At 32.4% G+C, this 14821-nt stretch overlaps 2 protein-coding genes across 2 annotated transcripts; one reads left to right on the top strand and one right to left on the bottom strand.

The window, feature by feature from the left end:
• Nucleotides 1-3272: 3272 nt before the first annotated feature.
• Nucleotides 3273-6919, bottom strand: LOC143912341 (pancreatic triacylglycerol lipase-like). Its single transcript, XM_077431624.1, has 5 exons — nt 6868-6919; nt 5157-5263; nt 3950-4223; nt 3643-3879; nt 3273-3568 (listed from the first exon to the last, which is right to left on the bottom strand). Exons 1-5 carry the CDS (start codon nt 6917-6919, stop codon nt 3273-3275), a joined length of 966 nt encoding a protein of 321 aa, XP_077287750.1.
• A 1376-nt stretch (nt 6920-8295) lies between these two features.
• Nucleotides 8296-11142, top strand: LOC143912340 (pancreatic lipase-related protein 2-like). The gene is made up of 8 exons (XM_077431623.1): nt 8296-8309; nt 9667-9703; nt 9750-9801; nt 9882-9988; nt 10108-10168; nt 10238-10387; nt 10467-10703; nt 10781-11142. The coding sequence occupies exons 1-8, from the start codon at nt 8296-8298 to the stop codon at nt 11056-11058; spliced, it is 936 nt and encodes a 311-aa protein (XP_077287749.1). The 3' UTR covers nt 11059-11142.
• Nucleotides 11143-14821: the final 3679 nt, after the last annotated feature.

Genomic DNA, 14821 nt, shown 5'->3' with positions numbered 1-14821 from the left:
CAGACATAGAGGAATTGAACACTGTAATTAGTTCGGTTCTAACCTCAACAGGTAAGAAATTAGGTGGATTCAGGAAACAGATTAAATTAAGCAAAATTTCAGCGGAAACAAAAAACCTAATTAAGCATAAAAGGAATTTAGATAGGGATAATAATAAGCAAGAATACAATCTAGTAAATAAGGAAATTAAAAAGAGAATAGTCAGGGATGTCAGGGATTTTAACAGCAAGCTAATAGAAAATACCATTAAGAATAACCGTAGCCTGAAAAAGTGCAAACAGGATCTTTTCTTAGGCAAAAACCAAATGATCGCAATCAGATCAGAGAGCGGAGTAATAATTAGGAATAGAGAAGAAATCATAGACAGAGTTTACACGTTCTATGCAAAACTATACGAGAACGACAACGGCCAATTCCCCGCTCTGGAATCGACACACGGCCAAAGGGTTCCTGCAGTATTGCCTAGCGAAGTAGAGGCCGCGCTAAAAACTGCAAAGAACGGTAAAACCCCAGGGGAAGATAATATTCCCATTGACTTACTAAAATGTGGCGGCCCCCCCCTAATTAATATCTTAGCTAGGCTTTTCAGCAAATGCATCCAGAACTAAGCTATACCAGAAGGATGGAATAACGCAACTATCATTTTAATACACAAAAAAGGCGACAAAAGCGATATCAAGAACTACCGACCCATTAGTCTACTTTCAGCGGTCTACAAGCTCTTCACGAAGGTTATTACAGAAAGGCTGAAGAATATCCTCGACGAGAACCAACCTATAGAGCAGGCAGGGCTTAGGGCAAATTTCAGCACAATGGACCACCTCCAAGTAGTTGGCGAACTAATCGAGCGCGCCAACGAATATCAACGGCCATTGTGCCTAGGTTTCGTCGATTATGAGAAAGCCTTCGATACAGTTAGTCATAATGCAGTACTTAACGCTCTAAAAACACAGGGAGTGCCGGAACCCTATGTGGGACTGTTAGCTGCAATATATAAGAATGCCACAGCTTCGGTTAAAATTTTTTCAGGTACAGATAGATTTAGCATAGGAAAAGGAGTAAGACAAGGAGATACAATCTCGCCCAAGTTATTCAATGCGGTGCTTGAGGGAGTTTTCAGGAAATTGGATTGGGATACAGCCGGAGTAAGCATCAATGGTCGCTTTTTGAGTCACCTTCGGTTCGCAGACGATATAGTTCTAGTTGCTCGTGATTCAGCTGACCTACTCATCAGACTAACACAGCTGGACAGGGAAAGTAGAAAAGTAGGATTAAAAATTAACGTAGATAAGACTAAACTAATGTTCAATAGTTATTGCATGCCTGATAGCATCCCCTTAGATGATAAACCAGTAGAAGTAGTAAATAATTATTTATATTTAGGTCAAATAATTGACATGTCTGGTAGTAAAAATGAAGAGATAAAGAGACGTATGAAATTAGGGTGGAGTGCATTTGGACGGATGAATGCTGTTTTTAAATCAAAAATGCCACTCTGCCTGAAGAAAAGGATCTTTGATCAATGCGTTTTGCCAGTGATGACGTATGGATGTGAAACTTGGACACTGAACGCCAAGATGCAAAATAAAATCCAATGCACTCAAAGAAGTATGGAACGCTGTATGCTTGGCATAACGAGGAAAGACAGGAAGCGGAACACGTGGGTGAGAAATATGACAAGGGTAGTGGACATAGTGGATAGAGTGAAGAGATTGAAATGGCAATGGGCGGGTCACGTAGCTAGGAGGATGGACGAAAGGTGGACAAAAGAAGTGCTTGAATGGTACCCGAGAGAAGGCAAAAGAGTAAAAGGAAGACCGCAAGGAAGATGGGTGAACGAAATTAAGAAAATGTGCGGAATGAGATGGATGAGTGTTGCGCAAAACAGAGACGAGTGGAAGCGTGTTGGAGAGGCCTTCATCCAGCAGTGGATGGCGAATGGCTGTAAATGATGATGATGATGATGATGATGATATATATATATATATATATAGATATATATATATATATATATATATATATATATATATATACGTATATATATATATATATATATATATATATATATATATATATATATATATATATATATATATATGTATATATATATATATATATATATATATATATATATATATATATATATATATATATATATATATATATATATATATATATATATATATATATATATATATATATATATATATATATATATATATATGTATATATATATATATATATATATATATATATATATATATATATATATATATATATACATATATATATATATATATATATATATATATATATATATATATATATATATATATATATATATATATATATATATATACGTATATATATATTTATATATATATATATATATATATATATATATATATATATATATATATATATATATATATATATATATATATATATATATATATATATATATATTTATATATATATATATATATATATAATTAAAAGTGTAAAAATATACAAATTAATACATACAATCACCCAAAGTTCCTTGAGCAAAACTTTGCTTTATGAATCGCGATGTATTTTTTAATTTAATAGTTTGAATAAAACCAACAAACATACACAAAATTATATTAAAACTTCCATTTTTCATTATGATCACTTTATTTAAAATTATATAACAAATATTATTAAAAATGGGTACAATTTCAGAAAAACTTGTAGCAAAACTGTAAACATGTGATTCGTAGAAAAAGCAAATGCATTCATTTGATATGGCTTAAATAGTTTTGTTACTTTGAATTAACCAGAAAATGACATACTGAAAATTAAATGGATTTTTTTTTTTTTTTACTTCAATTAAATGCAATTTAACGAAAATCTCACTGTATTTTATTTTTTTCAAAAAATCAATCAAACTTAATCTCTTGTTCATTTGCACTATGAATTAATAATTTATTAAAACTGCTTCCAAATGGTTAGGACTCAAATCGTTAATTGTAATGTAAATTGTAGCAGCTCGCTACACTTAAGCGGTTAAATTGATAATATTACTAAATTTAAGTAACACAATTCGCATCCTATCTTAATTGGTTTTTTATGCCTACTGTGTGTAACACGATCCATTTTTGTTCAAATATGTAATGTACAGTTAGTTTCGTAAACAAACATTTTTCATTTCTGGTTCATTCCATTAGTCATTGTATTTAAATGTTATATTATGATAAAAATTCATAATAAAAACTACTATTTATTACTAATTTTTCCATGATAAAAAATTACACAATTCCTGCATCCCCTAATGCATAATTAGTGAAAAAATTAGTTTTCAAATAGTAGTCGCCGTGTGGCACACTATTTGCCAACCAATAACCCATTGATACTTGGGTGTTTGAAGTACATCTTCTAGTTATAAATGATACGTAATCAGTGCACATTACTGATTTAAATCCATATTTACTAATATTCGCACTCTCGGTATAGTAGATGATAGATTGCACATGATTGCAAAGGTTAATATAAAAACAACCCGGCATGCTAATCTTTCCACCGTTGGGGAAAAAGTCCACGTGACCTAGAATATGAGCCACAGTAAGAAAATTTTCATAAAAGAATACATATGTATAATGATACTTTACAAGCACTTACCCAACGAACCCGAAACTGCAAATCCGCCCATGTCTGTATGTATGACATCAACAAAATTTGCATCGGCTTTTGTCAAAGTTTGATCCGGGGTTTCATTTTGATAACACGGTCCTGATGGATCGAGCCCCGTGATTTGATTAATTTTAATTCCGGTTAGTTTAAAAAATGCTTTTCCTGTGAAAGCAGCTACTTGTGCGCCTATACTAAGACCAATCAAGTGGAAATTTCGGACACCAACTGAAATATATTTATATTTTTAATGGATTTGATAATAAGAAACTTTATTTTTTCTGAGAATTGCACTCACTTGTATACATTTCGGCTAACACTTTTCCTAAAGCTTCTCCAGCATATTGAGCATTCGTCGTAGCCATCAAATAATTATCTCTCGTATAAATACTATGTTCATACTGCAATACGTTCGCATTCCCAGCAGCCTTAACTGCATTTACCAAACTCATCATATATGACCCTGTAGAATCTCCCATATAGCCGTGGAATATTATAACTGTTTTTAAAAATGATTTGTATTCAGAGGATGAATTATAATCCGATGCGGCAGTATTCAATGGATACACGTACTAAAATTAATTAAAATTACGATTACAGAATTTGGATTACCATCATTAAAAACGAGTATGTATTTATTATATAGGACATTTTAACAACTTTTAATTTATTTATTGCGTTTACTTACATATCCATTGTGGATTTTTTTATTTGAAATTTATAATAAATTTCATACTTAAACATGATAATACCATTTTTTTGATTTTCCTTCCACTATTTTTTCGACCCCTTAAACATGTGCGCTCTTCACAAAAAAATTCAAGTATAATTCTTGTATCAATTTAATGAAATTTTTTTTTACAATATTTCATTATTTTATTTTGACCTTTTAAATTATTTTAATCTTTTTGATATTTATTGGGTACTGATAGTGATAATTTTTTTTTTAACAAAATCCGACATTCGGAAGCAGAACTTTTGTCTTGTGTAAGTTTTCATACATTTGCGGTCAAATTTGTGACGGTGTCACAGCTATTAGCATTTCATAATGCTGCCGGTATGTGTGAATGTGTCTGTACAGTTCAATATCGATTTTTTTGTGACTTTCTATATATATCAAATACCGGTCTACGTGACGAGACAGAATGTTAAATTACAGAAAACGCAAACATCGGAAGGCAAAGATCGAAAATCGGAAGATCTTAAATCGAAAGTATTAATGTGCGCGCGCAGAATACGGGAGGAAAAGCATGTTCCTCCTGTTCCTGTTGTATCCTGCTCGCGCAAATTATGTGAGTATGTACCGTATACCATGCACCATTTTTTTTTTGATCTTTCGATTTAAGATCTTTCAATTTTCGATCTTTGCCTTCCGATATTTGCATTTTCTGTAATTTAACATTCTGTCTCGTCACGGAGACCGGTATTTGATATATGTATATAGAATTTAAATCTATCATGTTTTTAAATTTCATATTATGATTAAAATCAATAAGTTTATTTACCGTGTTTGTGTTAACATAAAATTTTAGGGAAGTCTTAGGTAGCTTTTCAATAGCTTGGGCTGATTGGTCTTCATAAGCATTGCCCAAAAATTTCTTAATGTTTGTACCTAAAGAATATGACGATATAAAATTAACATTGATTCACAGTGTATTATATGTTAGTTTTTTAATACTAATTAAGGTAACATAATTAAAATAGTATGAATACTTACAATCACCGAAAGGCTTTGGAATATTACTTGATAGTCCAGATGTATTAAAATTGATCGATCTAATTTTTGATGGATATAATACTAACAATAAGACAATAAAGCAAAGGTATTTGAAGTACGCCATTTCAAAATTATTAAAAAGCAATACACGTTTTCCACACGTTTGCCAACTATGTAATATTTGAGAATATACAAACGAAGTGTTCCTTGCATTCATTATATATGTAGGTATGTATACGGCCTTTAAACTGAAATATAAAAAAGCTTGTAAAAACCAAAAGATTATTATTAGTTTTGGATGAAAAAATAATTGAGCATTAAGGATAAAATTATTTGTCGTGTTTTTGTCTAATATTAGGCATATTTTACACAGTGGGACAAAAATGATAAAACTACAGTGATAATTTTATAAAAATCAGTGCAAATAAATAAAGAATATTACTAATTTAAATGAAATATTTATTGTATTGTTTCATAAATGACGACATTTATTTGGTTCATTAATATAATTTAAGATTTTAAATATGCCTATTTTTACTAGACTCGTCTTACTTTCACTTGATTGATTGATTTCTAGTCAGAAGAAATTTGGGTTCTTATCCGATCATTTTCAAACTTTGCCATTTTGCGCGGTTTGGTCATCAATATATGTAGAAATGACGTCAGCTATTACGATGGTGAAAAATAATCGCAATAGTCACGTTTGAAAATACTCATATTTCTATTTTCATATACCATATTTCTCGGTGACGTCTATCGTCCACATTGTTCGTTCACATTGATCGTCCACATTGATCATTACTAGCCTCTTCTTACTTTATATCCCTTTTCGCCACCATCTCGCTATGTCAGATTTTATTTGTTTAAACGCCTATAAGTTTTTATTACTAACTTCTTCTTAGTTAAGAATCGATTTTGTCGTCTGAGGAAGTTTGGGTTCTAATCTGATAGTTTTCAAATTTTGCTATTTTGCTCAGTTTGGTCATCAATATAAGTGGAAATAACGCTCCATTTATATTGATGACCAAACTCAGACCTCTCCAACACGCTTCCACTCGACTTTTTTTGCGCAACACTCATCCATCGCACCCCGCACATTTTCCTAATTTCGTTCACCCATCTTCCTTGCGGTCTTCCTTTTACCCTTTTGCATTCTCTCAGGTACCATTCAAGCACTTCTTTTGTCCACCTCTCGTCCATCCTCCTAGCTACGTGACCCGCCCATTTCCATTTAAATCTCTTTACTCTATCCACCATGTCCACTACCCTTGTCATACTTCTCCCCCACGTGTTCCGCTTTCTGTCTTTCCTCGTTATGCCAAGCATACAGCGTTCCACACTTCTTTGAGTGCATTGGATTTTATGTAGCATCTTGGCGTTTAGTGTCCAAGTTTCACATTCATACGTCATCACTGGCAAAACGCATTGATCAATGATCTTTTTCTTCAGACAGAGTGGCATTTTTGATTTAAAAACAGCATTCATCCGTCCAAATGCACTCCATCCTAATTTCATACGTCCCTTTATCTTTTCATCTTTACTACCAGACATGTCAATTATTTGCCCTAAATATAAATAATTATTTACTACTTCTACTGGTTTATCATCTAATGGCATGCAATAACTATTGAACATTCGTTTGGTCTTATTTACGTTAATTTGTAATCCTACTTTTCTACTTTCCCCGTCCAGCTATGTTAGTCTGTTAAGTAGGTCAGCTGAATCATGACATATTAAAACTATATCGTCTGCGAACCGTAGGTGACTCAGGAAGCGACCGTTGATGCTTACTCCGGCTGTGTCCCATTCCAAGTTCCTGAAAACTCCCTCAAGCACCGCATTGAATAACTTGGGCGAGATAGTATCTCCTTGTCTTACTCCTTTTCCTATGCTAAATCTATCTGTACCTGAAAAAATTTTGACCGAAGCTGTGGAATTCTTATATATTGCAGCTAACAGCCGCACATAGGGTTCCGGTACTCCCTGTGTGTGTAGAGCGTTAAGTACTGTATTGTGGCTAACTGTGTCGAAGGCTTTCTCATAATCGACGAAACCTAGGCACAATGGCCGTTGATATTCGTTGGCGCGCTCGATTAGTTCGCCAACTACTTGGAGGTGGTCCATTGTACTGAAATTTGCCCTAAACCCTGCCTGTTCTATAGGTTGGTTCTCGTCGAGGATATTCTTCAGCCTTTCTGTAATAACCTTCGTGAAGAGCTTGTAGACCGCTGAAAGTAAACTAATGGGTCGGTAGTTCTTGATTTCGCTTTTATCACCTTTTTTGTGTATTAAGATGATAGTTGCGTTATTCCATCCTTCTGGTATAGCTTGGTTCTGGATGCATTTGCTGAAAAGCCTAGCTAAGATATTAAATAGGGGGGAGCCACCACATTTTAGTAAGTCAATGGGAATATTATCTTCCCCTGAGGTTTTACCGTTCTTTGCAGTTTTTAGCGCGGCCTCTACTTCGCTAGGCAATACTGCAGGAACCCTTTGGCCGTGTGTCGATTCCAGAGCGGGGAATTGACCGTTGTCGTTCTCGTATAGTTTTGCATAGAACGTGTAAACTCTCTATGATTTCTTCTCTATTCCTAATTATTACTCCGCTCTCTGATCTGATTGCGATCATTTGGTTTTTGCCTAAGAAAAGATCCTGTTTGCACTTTTTCAGGCTACGGTTATTCTTAATGGTAATTTCTATTAGCTTACTGTTAAAATCCCTGACATCCCTGACTATTCTTTTTTTAATTTCATTATTTACTAGATTGTATTCTTGCTTATTATTATCCCTATCTAAATTCCTTTTATGCTTAATTAGGTTTTTTGTTTACGCTGAAATTTTGCTTAGCTTAATCTGTTTCCTGAATCCACTTGATGTCTTACCTGTTGAGGTTAGAACCGAACTAATTACAGTGTTCAATTCCTCGATGTCTGCTTCTGGGTATAATTTCTCGTATTTATTTCCAAGTTCAAGTTCGAATTCCTTTTTCCTAGTCCTTAGTTGAGTGAAATCTGGGGAGTTACTGTATCCTTTTATTAATTTCCTACGTTCGCAATTTATATTAATGGCCATCCTGGCACGGACTTATCTGTGATCGCTACCTATATCTACTCTACTTAAAACACTAACGTCTTTAACGGAGTGCAGGGCATTTGTTAGGATGAAATCGATTTCGTTTCTGTCTCCTTTAGGACTCTCCCAAGTCCACTTATTGTTTGTGTTTTTCCTGAAATATGAATTAGTGATAAACAGCCTGTTGAGTTCTGCGAATTCTGTGAGGCTTTGTTGATACCATTTTATAAGAACTTTTTTGGATACCTTTTTATAAGAGATACTAGTGTTGGGCCCGTTGATTTCAACAGGTTTTTTCGAAAAGGAATTGAAATTCGAATAAAAATAAAGTTAAAGATATTGAATCGACTGGTGTCGGAAAGAAATTGATGCACGAATTAGAAATTACGAATGACAAATTACGAAGTGATTACGAATTACGTTTTGTACATCGTCGACGCCCCGGGGCCTTCGCCCCTGGCGCCTGCGACGTTCCGGGGCCTTCGCCCCCAGCGCCCCGATGCCTTCATTGCCCCCAGCGTCCCAGATGCCTCCGGCACCCCGGGGTCTTCACCCCCAACGCCACCAATGCCTCCGGCACCCCCAGCGCCCTCGATGCCTTCGGCACCCCGGGGCCTTCGCCCCCAGCGCCCCCAATGCATTCGGCGCCCCGGGGCCTTCGCCCCCAGTGCTCCAGACGCCTCCAGCGCCCGTAGCACAAAAATGAAAAATATGAAAAAAATGAAAATATGAAAAAAATGAAAAATATGAAAAATATGAAAAATATGAAAAATATGAAAAAAATGAAAAATATGAAAAAAATGAACAATATGAAAAATATGAAAAAAATGAAAAAAAAAACAAAAAACTGAAAAACAATGAAAAATATGAAAAAAATGAAAAAAAAAATTGGTTCCCCATACTGGTTGACGGTTGATCGTCCGTCCCATATATACAAATATACAAATTATTATTATTATATTATTCTAATGAAAATTTTTTTTTACTGTACATAAAAACAAATATGTATTGAAAAACTTGTAAAACAATCAATAGGACTTTATACATACATTTACTATTATGAGTAAAAAATTAATAGATTTTTGTTTATATAAGACCGTATATTTTCAAATACTACATTCAATTTGAATTTACGCATCATTGAGTAAAGTGGGATTTTTAAATGTAATTATATTTTATTTATTTTGTACATACTGCTTCTTATTTATAATTTTCATTGTTGCAGCTATAAAATTGAAAATGCAGTTCAGATTAACTCTATTGTTATTATTAATCTTTTATCATGCTACGGAATCTTTTATTTTACAGTCAATTTTGAGTATATTTGAAGAAACGGTTGTTAGGAAAATGGTTTCCAATTGTAAGTGGATATTAAAATATTGTATTTATGGATTTTTCTTCTTTTGAAATAATGCTATTTTCATCATTATACATATAAAGGTACTATGGCAAAGCAACTGACTTCTGCTGATTACAATTCATTAAAATTAACAGCAGAACCAAAAATAAAAACAATGAGTTTTACACATTATGTTGGAAATGAAGAGGTAAAATATTTAAAATCAACATTTAATATTTAATATTTAAAATATTTTATATCAAAATCATATTTAAAATCAACGTTTTTGAAAAGTATGAAAATCTTATTAAGCATATTTACTTTCAGATAATATATCCATTCGACAGTGCCGCATCGGCAATATTATCTTCTCCGAAGTACAACAGAAGTTTACCCTTTTTCTTAGCGATTTACGGATATTTTGGATCTATGATACCATTTAAATTCTTATATTTAGAAATTTGCAAATCGGTTAAAAACGCTGGTTTAGACAATGTGTTTTCACTTGATCATTCTGTTATGATGTCAGACAGTTACTTTACTACTTCTACTAATTCCCAAATTGTAGGAGAAGCTCTTGGTGGACTTTTGGCAAAATTATATGCAGGTAAATTTACAATACAAAAAATTGAATACGATATTATAATCGCTGTAATTATTCTTTATTTGAATGTTTGTAATATAAGGTGGTATCAGAAAGTTCTATTTGGTGGGTCATAGTTTGGGAGCACATGCATCTGGGTTTGCCGGTAAAACATTCCTAAAGTTGACTGGAGTAAAATTGGATCGAATTACCGGTCTAGATCCAGCTGGTCCTTGTTTCGTTTACGAGCCCAGTAATTTGAGGTTGGATTCAACTGATGCTAATTTTGTAGATATTATTCACACCAATATGTACATTACTGGTCTTTCAACACAAATTGGTTTAAAAATCTCTTTTATGCTTTTTAATTTTATTGAATTAATGTTTCGTTATTACATACGTACAAATGTATTTCAGGTCACGTTGATTTTTACCCCGATGGTGGATCGGATATGGCAGGATGCTTCCTAGCTTCATGCAGTCATTTAAGAAGTGGATATTTTTTTGCTGAAAGTGTTTACAATAATAAATTTTTGGCTGTCAAATGTGATAATTGGAATACGTTCAAATCAAAAAGTTGTTCAAACAACATAAAAACGTATATGGGATATTGGACTCCCACTGATGTACGTGGAAAGTACTACTTAACTACTAATATGTTACCTTGGTATGCTAAGGATACAAATGGCATTTAAAAATGTAAAGAATTTTAATGGGTTAAGTTATTTTTAAATGTATTTTGGAATAATGGATAAACTAATAAATAATTTTTTTATCATTTTTCAACATTTTTTATTTAATCAATTTTTTCTTTTTATTTAATAAAAAGCACTTTTAAAATGATTTTTATTATTACGAAATTATGTTCACAAAACATCTTATATCTATTTTAATAGCTACTGATCTACTAATCATTTTCTATTTTAAAATTTAATTTAATTTGGTTAGTAATCGTAGTATTATATTATTCTAATGTTAATCTACAGCATAATAGGAAAAAGAGCTCAAAAACCTATTGACAATCCTTATAAATGCTCATAATACATCTAATACATAATATTAATTAAAGAATCACTAAAGTCGATGACCTAAAGCAGATTGTGTTTGAATATATTCATATGTATGTAAAATGTAGTAAATTAATATATGTATGCAGTTTTGAGATCATATAAAAATTCGATATCGAGATTTTGACTGCTATTTAAATTAATTTTTCATTATTGTGAATTGTGTACCACTGGGTAAGACATGCTCATAAATATCTCGAAGAATTTTGCATTCATTTAACACTCCGCTTGTGAGCCGAATCGCAACTGACCCTTGTCGTGATCGAAAAAATCGTAAATTGAAGGTAATTTCAAAAAACTTATGAAAACTTTTATAAATGTTTGTAAACCAAACATATTAAACATATCGACTGATTCAAATAAAAGGGGTTCCCAACCTTTTTTATACAAATAAATGTTTTAAGTGACGAAACAATTTAAAATATTCCCATCGTCTTTATAATATAAATGATTGCAAAATTTTAAATATAATAATTTTTTAACTGGGTTAACCAATTTTTTTATACAGAATGATTCTCTCATTATACCTCGATGAGAGAATCATTCAGTAGAGAGGAAGGTTTTCATTTCGTGTGTACAATAGAGCAAAGATCATAAAACATGGATTGCTCACTAGAATTGTTTGTGAGAATACAAGTTTATACCGCTGAAAAAAAACCTGATTAGCACCATTAAATCTGTACTAGAACCCCATTATATCCTGTTTCATCACTTGAAAGTCGTAATGAGCTGACCATTCATTACGACTTTCGAGCGATCTGCGGAAGCACGAATTAAAGCAAATAGAGTCAAAGTATTTGACAATAAAGTGTCGAGTATGCTCAGCATACAAAAGACCTAGTGAATCAAGATACATGTGTGCATTATATGGGGTGGGGTGCCTTTATATAAAGGAGATTGATTCGAAGGACATCATTCATTAGCGAAGTATGTATTGATAAGTTTATGGCATTTGTAAAAATTTGCTATTTGTACATTTACGCTTAAATTTTATAAATATTGTAAAATTCAAGAAAATGTATGAGTGTTCCATAAAAAATTAAAACCGGTGTTATTATAATGTTTTAACAAATTTTATAATCATACATACATATGTACATATGTAGCTGCAAATGTTAAATAACTATAAAAAGATTTTTAAAATAAAAATTTTACACAACCGTCTGGTATTATAATTTAATTGTTTATTAATTACGCCATTACACTATTATCCGTTTGAATTTGCCTTAAATTATCTTATTTATGAACATATTTTTTTCTCATTTTAAAAATTGTTGTATGAAAAGGTTGGTTATCCCTGTTTAAACAATTATTATTAATACATTGACATAAAGACGACGGGAATAATTTAACATTTTTTTCTCGCTTTAAAAGTTTTGTTGTATAAAAAAAGGTTGGTTACTCCTGTTCAAAAAATTATCATATTTTAAATTTTGCAATAATTTACATAATATAGACCAGAGCATCTTAACCTACATATATGCCACGGCAATATTTTTTCCCCGAACAGCACTTTGGCCTAATGCGTGCGAGTGAGATCGCACGTGAGGGAGAAAACCGATGTTAGTTAGCGTTTTGTCACCTATGCATATACGGAATAACTAGCGACTGCCGATGAAGTACGTATGTAACTATGTATGTACGTATCTGACAAACTATACGAGTCGTAAACAATGTGTGCCGCGAATATCCAGAGGTTACGATGCTATGATATAGACGATGGGAATATTTTTAGATTTTTTTCTCTTTTAGACTACACAATTTTGCCTACTAATTTTATTGAAAAATACTTCAAATAGTATTCATCACATATTGTTAGTAAAATGCCGTTAAACTAACACATAATCATAGCTTATTGTACGTATAAACTAAACCAACGAAGGCCACCACAGGCCAACTTAGCTGGGACGTATAAAATATCGAAATAAAAATTAAATTAAAAAATTCAAATTAAATATCAAAATTAAAACTATTATTTAACTATATTAAAATTAAATTCAAATATTAAAATAAAATTATAATAACAATATTAAAATTAAAATTAAATATTGAAAGTTAAAACAGAACACTCACAATTTAAATAAATTTTCGAGATTGAGCTAAAATTGTATCATCAACAATCATATACAGGTAGTCCTCGACTAACGATGTTTTGACTTACCACGAAACGCACTACGATCGAAAAAAATCAAAGAATTATTTTTTGATAGTCGCTCTTTGAAACATATATATGTATGTACATACTTCGTCAAAAACTCCCACCACTGTTGACAAATAGCTTAATTTCTTCTAATAGTGTGCGTGATTGCTGGGTCTTTATGCGTTAGTGTGTGAGCCGGATCGGTCTAGTTGAAGGTTTTTTGTCAAAGGTTTTTTTTCTCTCCTCGAAATAAATTTTTTTTTAAGACCGACTTAATAATAATAGTTTTAATTTCGATATTTAATTTAATTTTTAATAAATAACTGTGATTATTAATCGAATATGAATAAAATGTTGCAACACACAAATAAATGCCATTTTTGTATCACAGTAGGTTTCAAAGAAATTCTTTGATCGGACACGGACTCGCTGCACAGATTGCGAGCTTTGCTGGAAAGATGTTTTATGCTAAGACTGGATTTTACATCGATATAATAACTGGTCTCGATCCAGCAGGACTTTTTTGGGGACACTTTTTTTTTAAACTCTCTAGTTATGATGCTAATTTTGTCGATGACATTCACACTGATGGTGTTCTGGGATTGCAGGACGCAATGGGGGAGCTACTGTTTTAATAAGTTTTATTGAAACATAAATTTGCTCATAATTGTTGTATTTTGAGATAAAAGGACATGCAGATTTCTATCCTAATGGAGGAAAAACTCAACCGGACTTTTATTTATACTTTGCGACTTCGATCGCAGCTTGGAGTGCTACGGGGAGTCTGTGCTTAATGCGACATCCTTTAGTTCTGTGGTGTGCCGGGACTGGGACCATTTCGAGGATGGGACTTGCACCGGTGGCACGCGAGCTTACATGGGATTCGGTGTGGATAACTCGACTAGGGGAATATTTTATCTAAGGACTTTAGAGAGCCAACCGTTCGGCTTGGGCGATAAAGGAACATTGTACGATCCCGATCCCCTATATTCCTTGTGGATCGCTTATACCAGAACATTTTCCGAGAAAAAAATTAAATATGTTTTCATAAGTACATATTGTTAAACAAGATGATGACATAAAGTTGTATATTCAAGTGTGTTGTTATTTTTATTGCGCACGTTAGATATGTGCATACATATGTTATGTACATATTTTGTCAATTTAAACATTGATAAGATTTGAACTTCTTCGTTTTGCGCAGTTGGAAATTCGTCATGCGTACAATTAAAATTTTAATATTACCAGCTT

The sequence above is a fragment of the Arctopsyche grandis genome, chromosome 5, assembly GCF_051622035.1.
Source record: "Arctopsyche grandis isolate Sample6627 chromosome 5, ASM5162203v2, whole genome shotgun sequence".
NCBI classification, from domain to species: Eukaryota; Metazoa; Arthropoda; class Insecta; order Trichoptera; family Hydropsychidae; genus Arctopsyche; species Arctopsyche grandis.
Note: the sequence above shows the minus strand (reverse complement) of the source record. Positions and strands in the feature narration are given on the sequence as shown.

What these genes read in the sequence shown, in the direction of transcription:
- LOC143912341 (XM_077431624.1), bottom strand. Translation starts at nt 6,919, where the DNA reads ATGTCTGGTAGTAAAGATGAAAAGATAAAGGGACGTATGAAATTAGGA. An exon ending in TTTATGTTAACACAAACACG is followed by an intron (nt 4,224 to 5,156) that starts GTAAATAAACTT and finishes AATTAATTTTAG; the next exon opens with TACGTGTATCCATTGAATAC. An exon ending in TGCAGTTTCGGGTTCGTTGG is followed by an intron (nt 3,569 to 3,642) that starts GTAAGTGCTTGT and finishes CTCATATTCTAG; the next exon opens with GTCACGTGGACTTTTTCCCC.
- LOC143912340 (XM_077431623.1), top strand. An exon ending in CAGTTCAGATTAACTCTATT is followed by an intron (nt 9,704 to 9,749) that starts GTTATTATTAAT and finishes TTTATTTTACAG; the next exon opens with TCAATTTTGAGTATATTTGA. An exon ending in TTTGGCAAAATTATATGCAG is followed by an intron (nt 10,388 to 10,466) that starts GTAAATTTACAA and finishes TTGTAATATAAG; the next exon opens with GTGGTATCAGAAAGTTCTAT.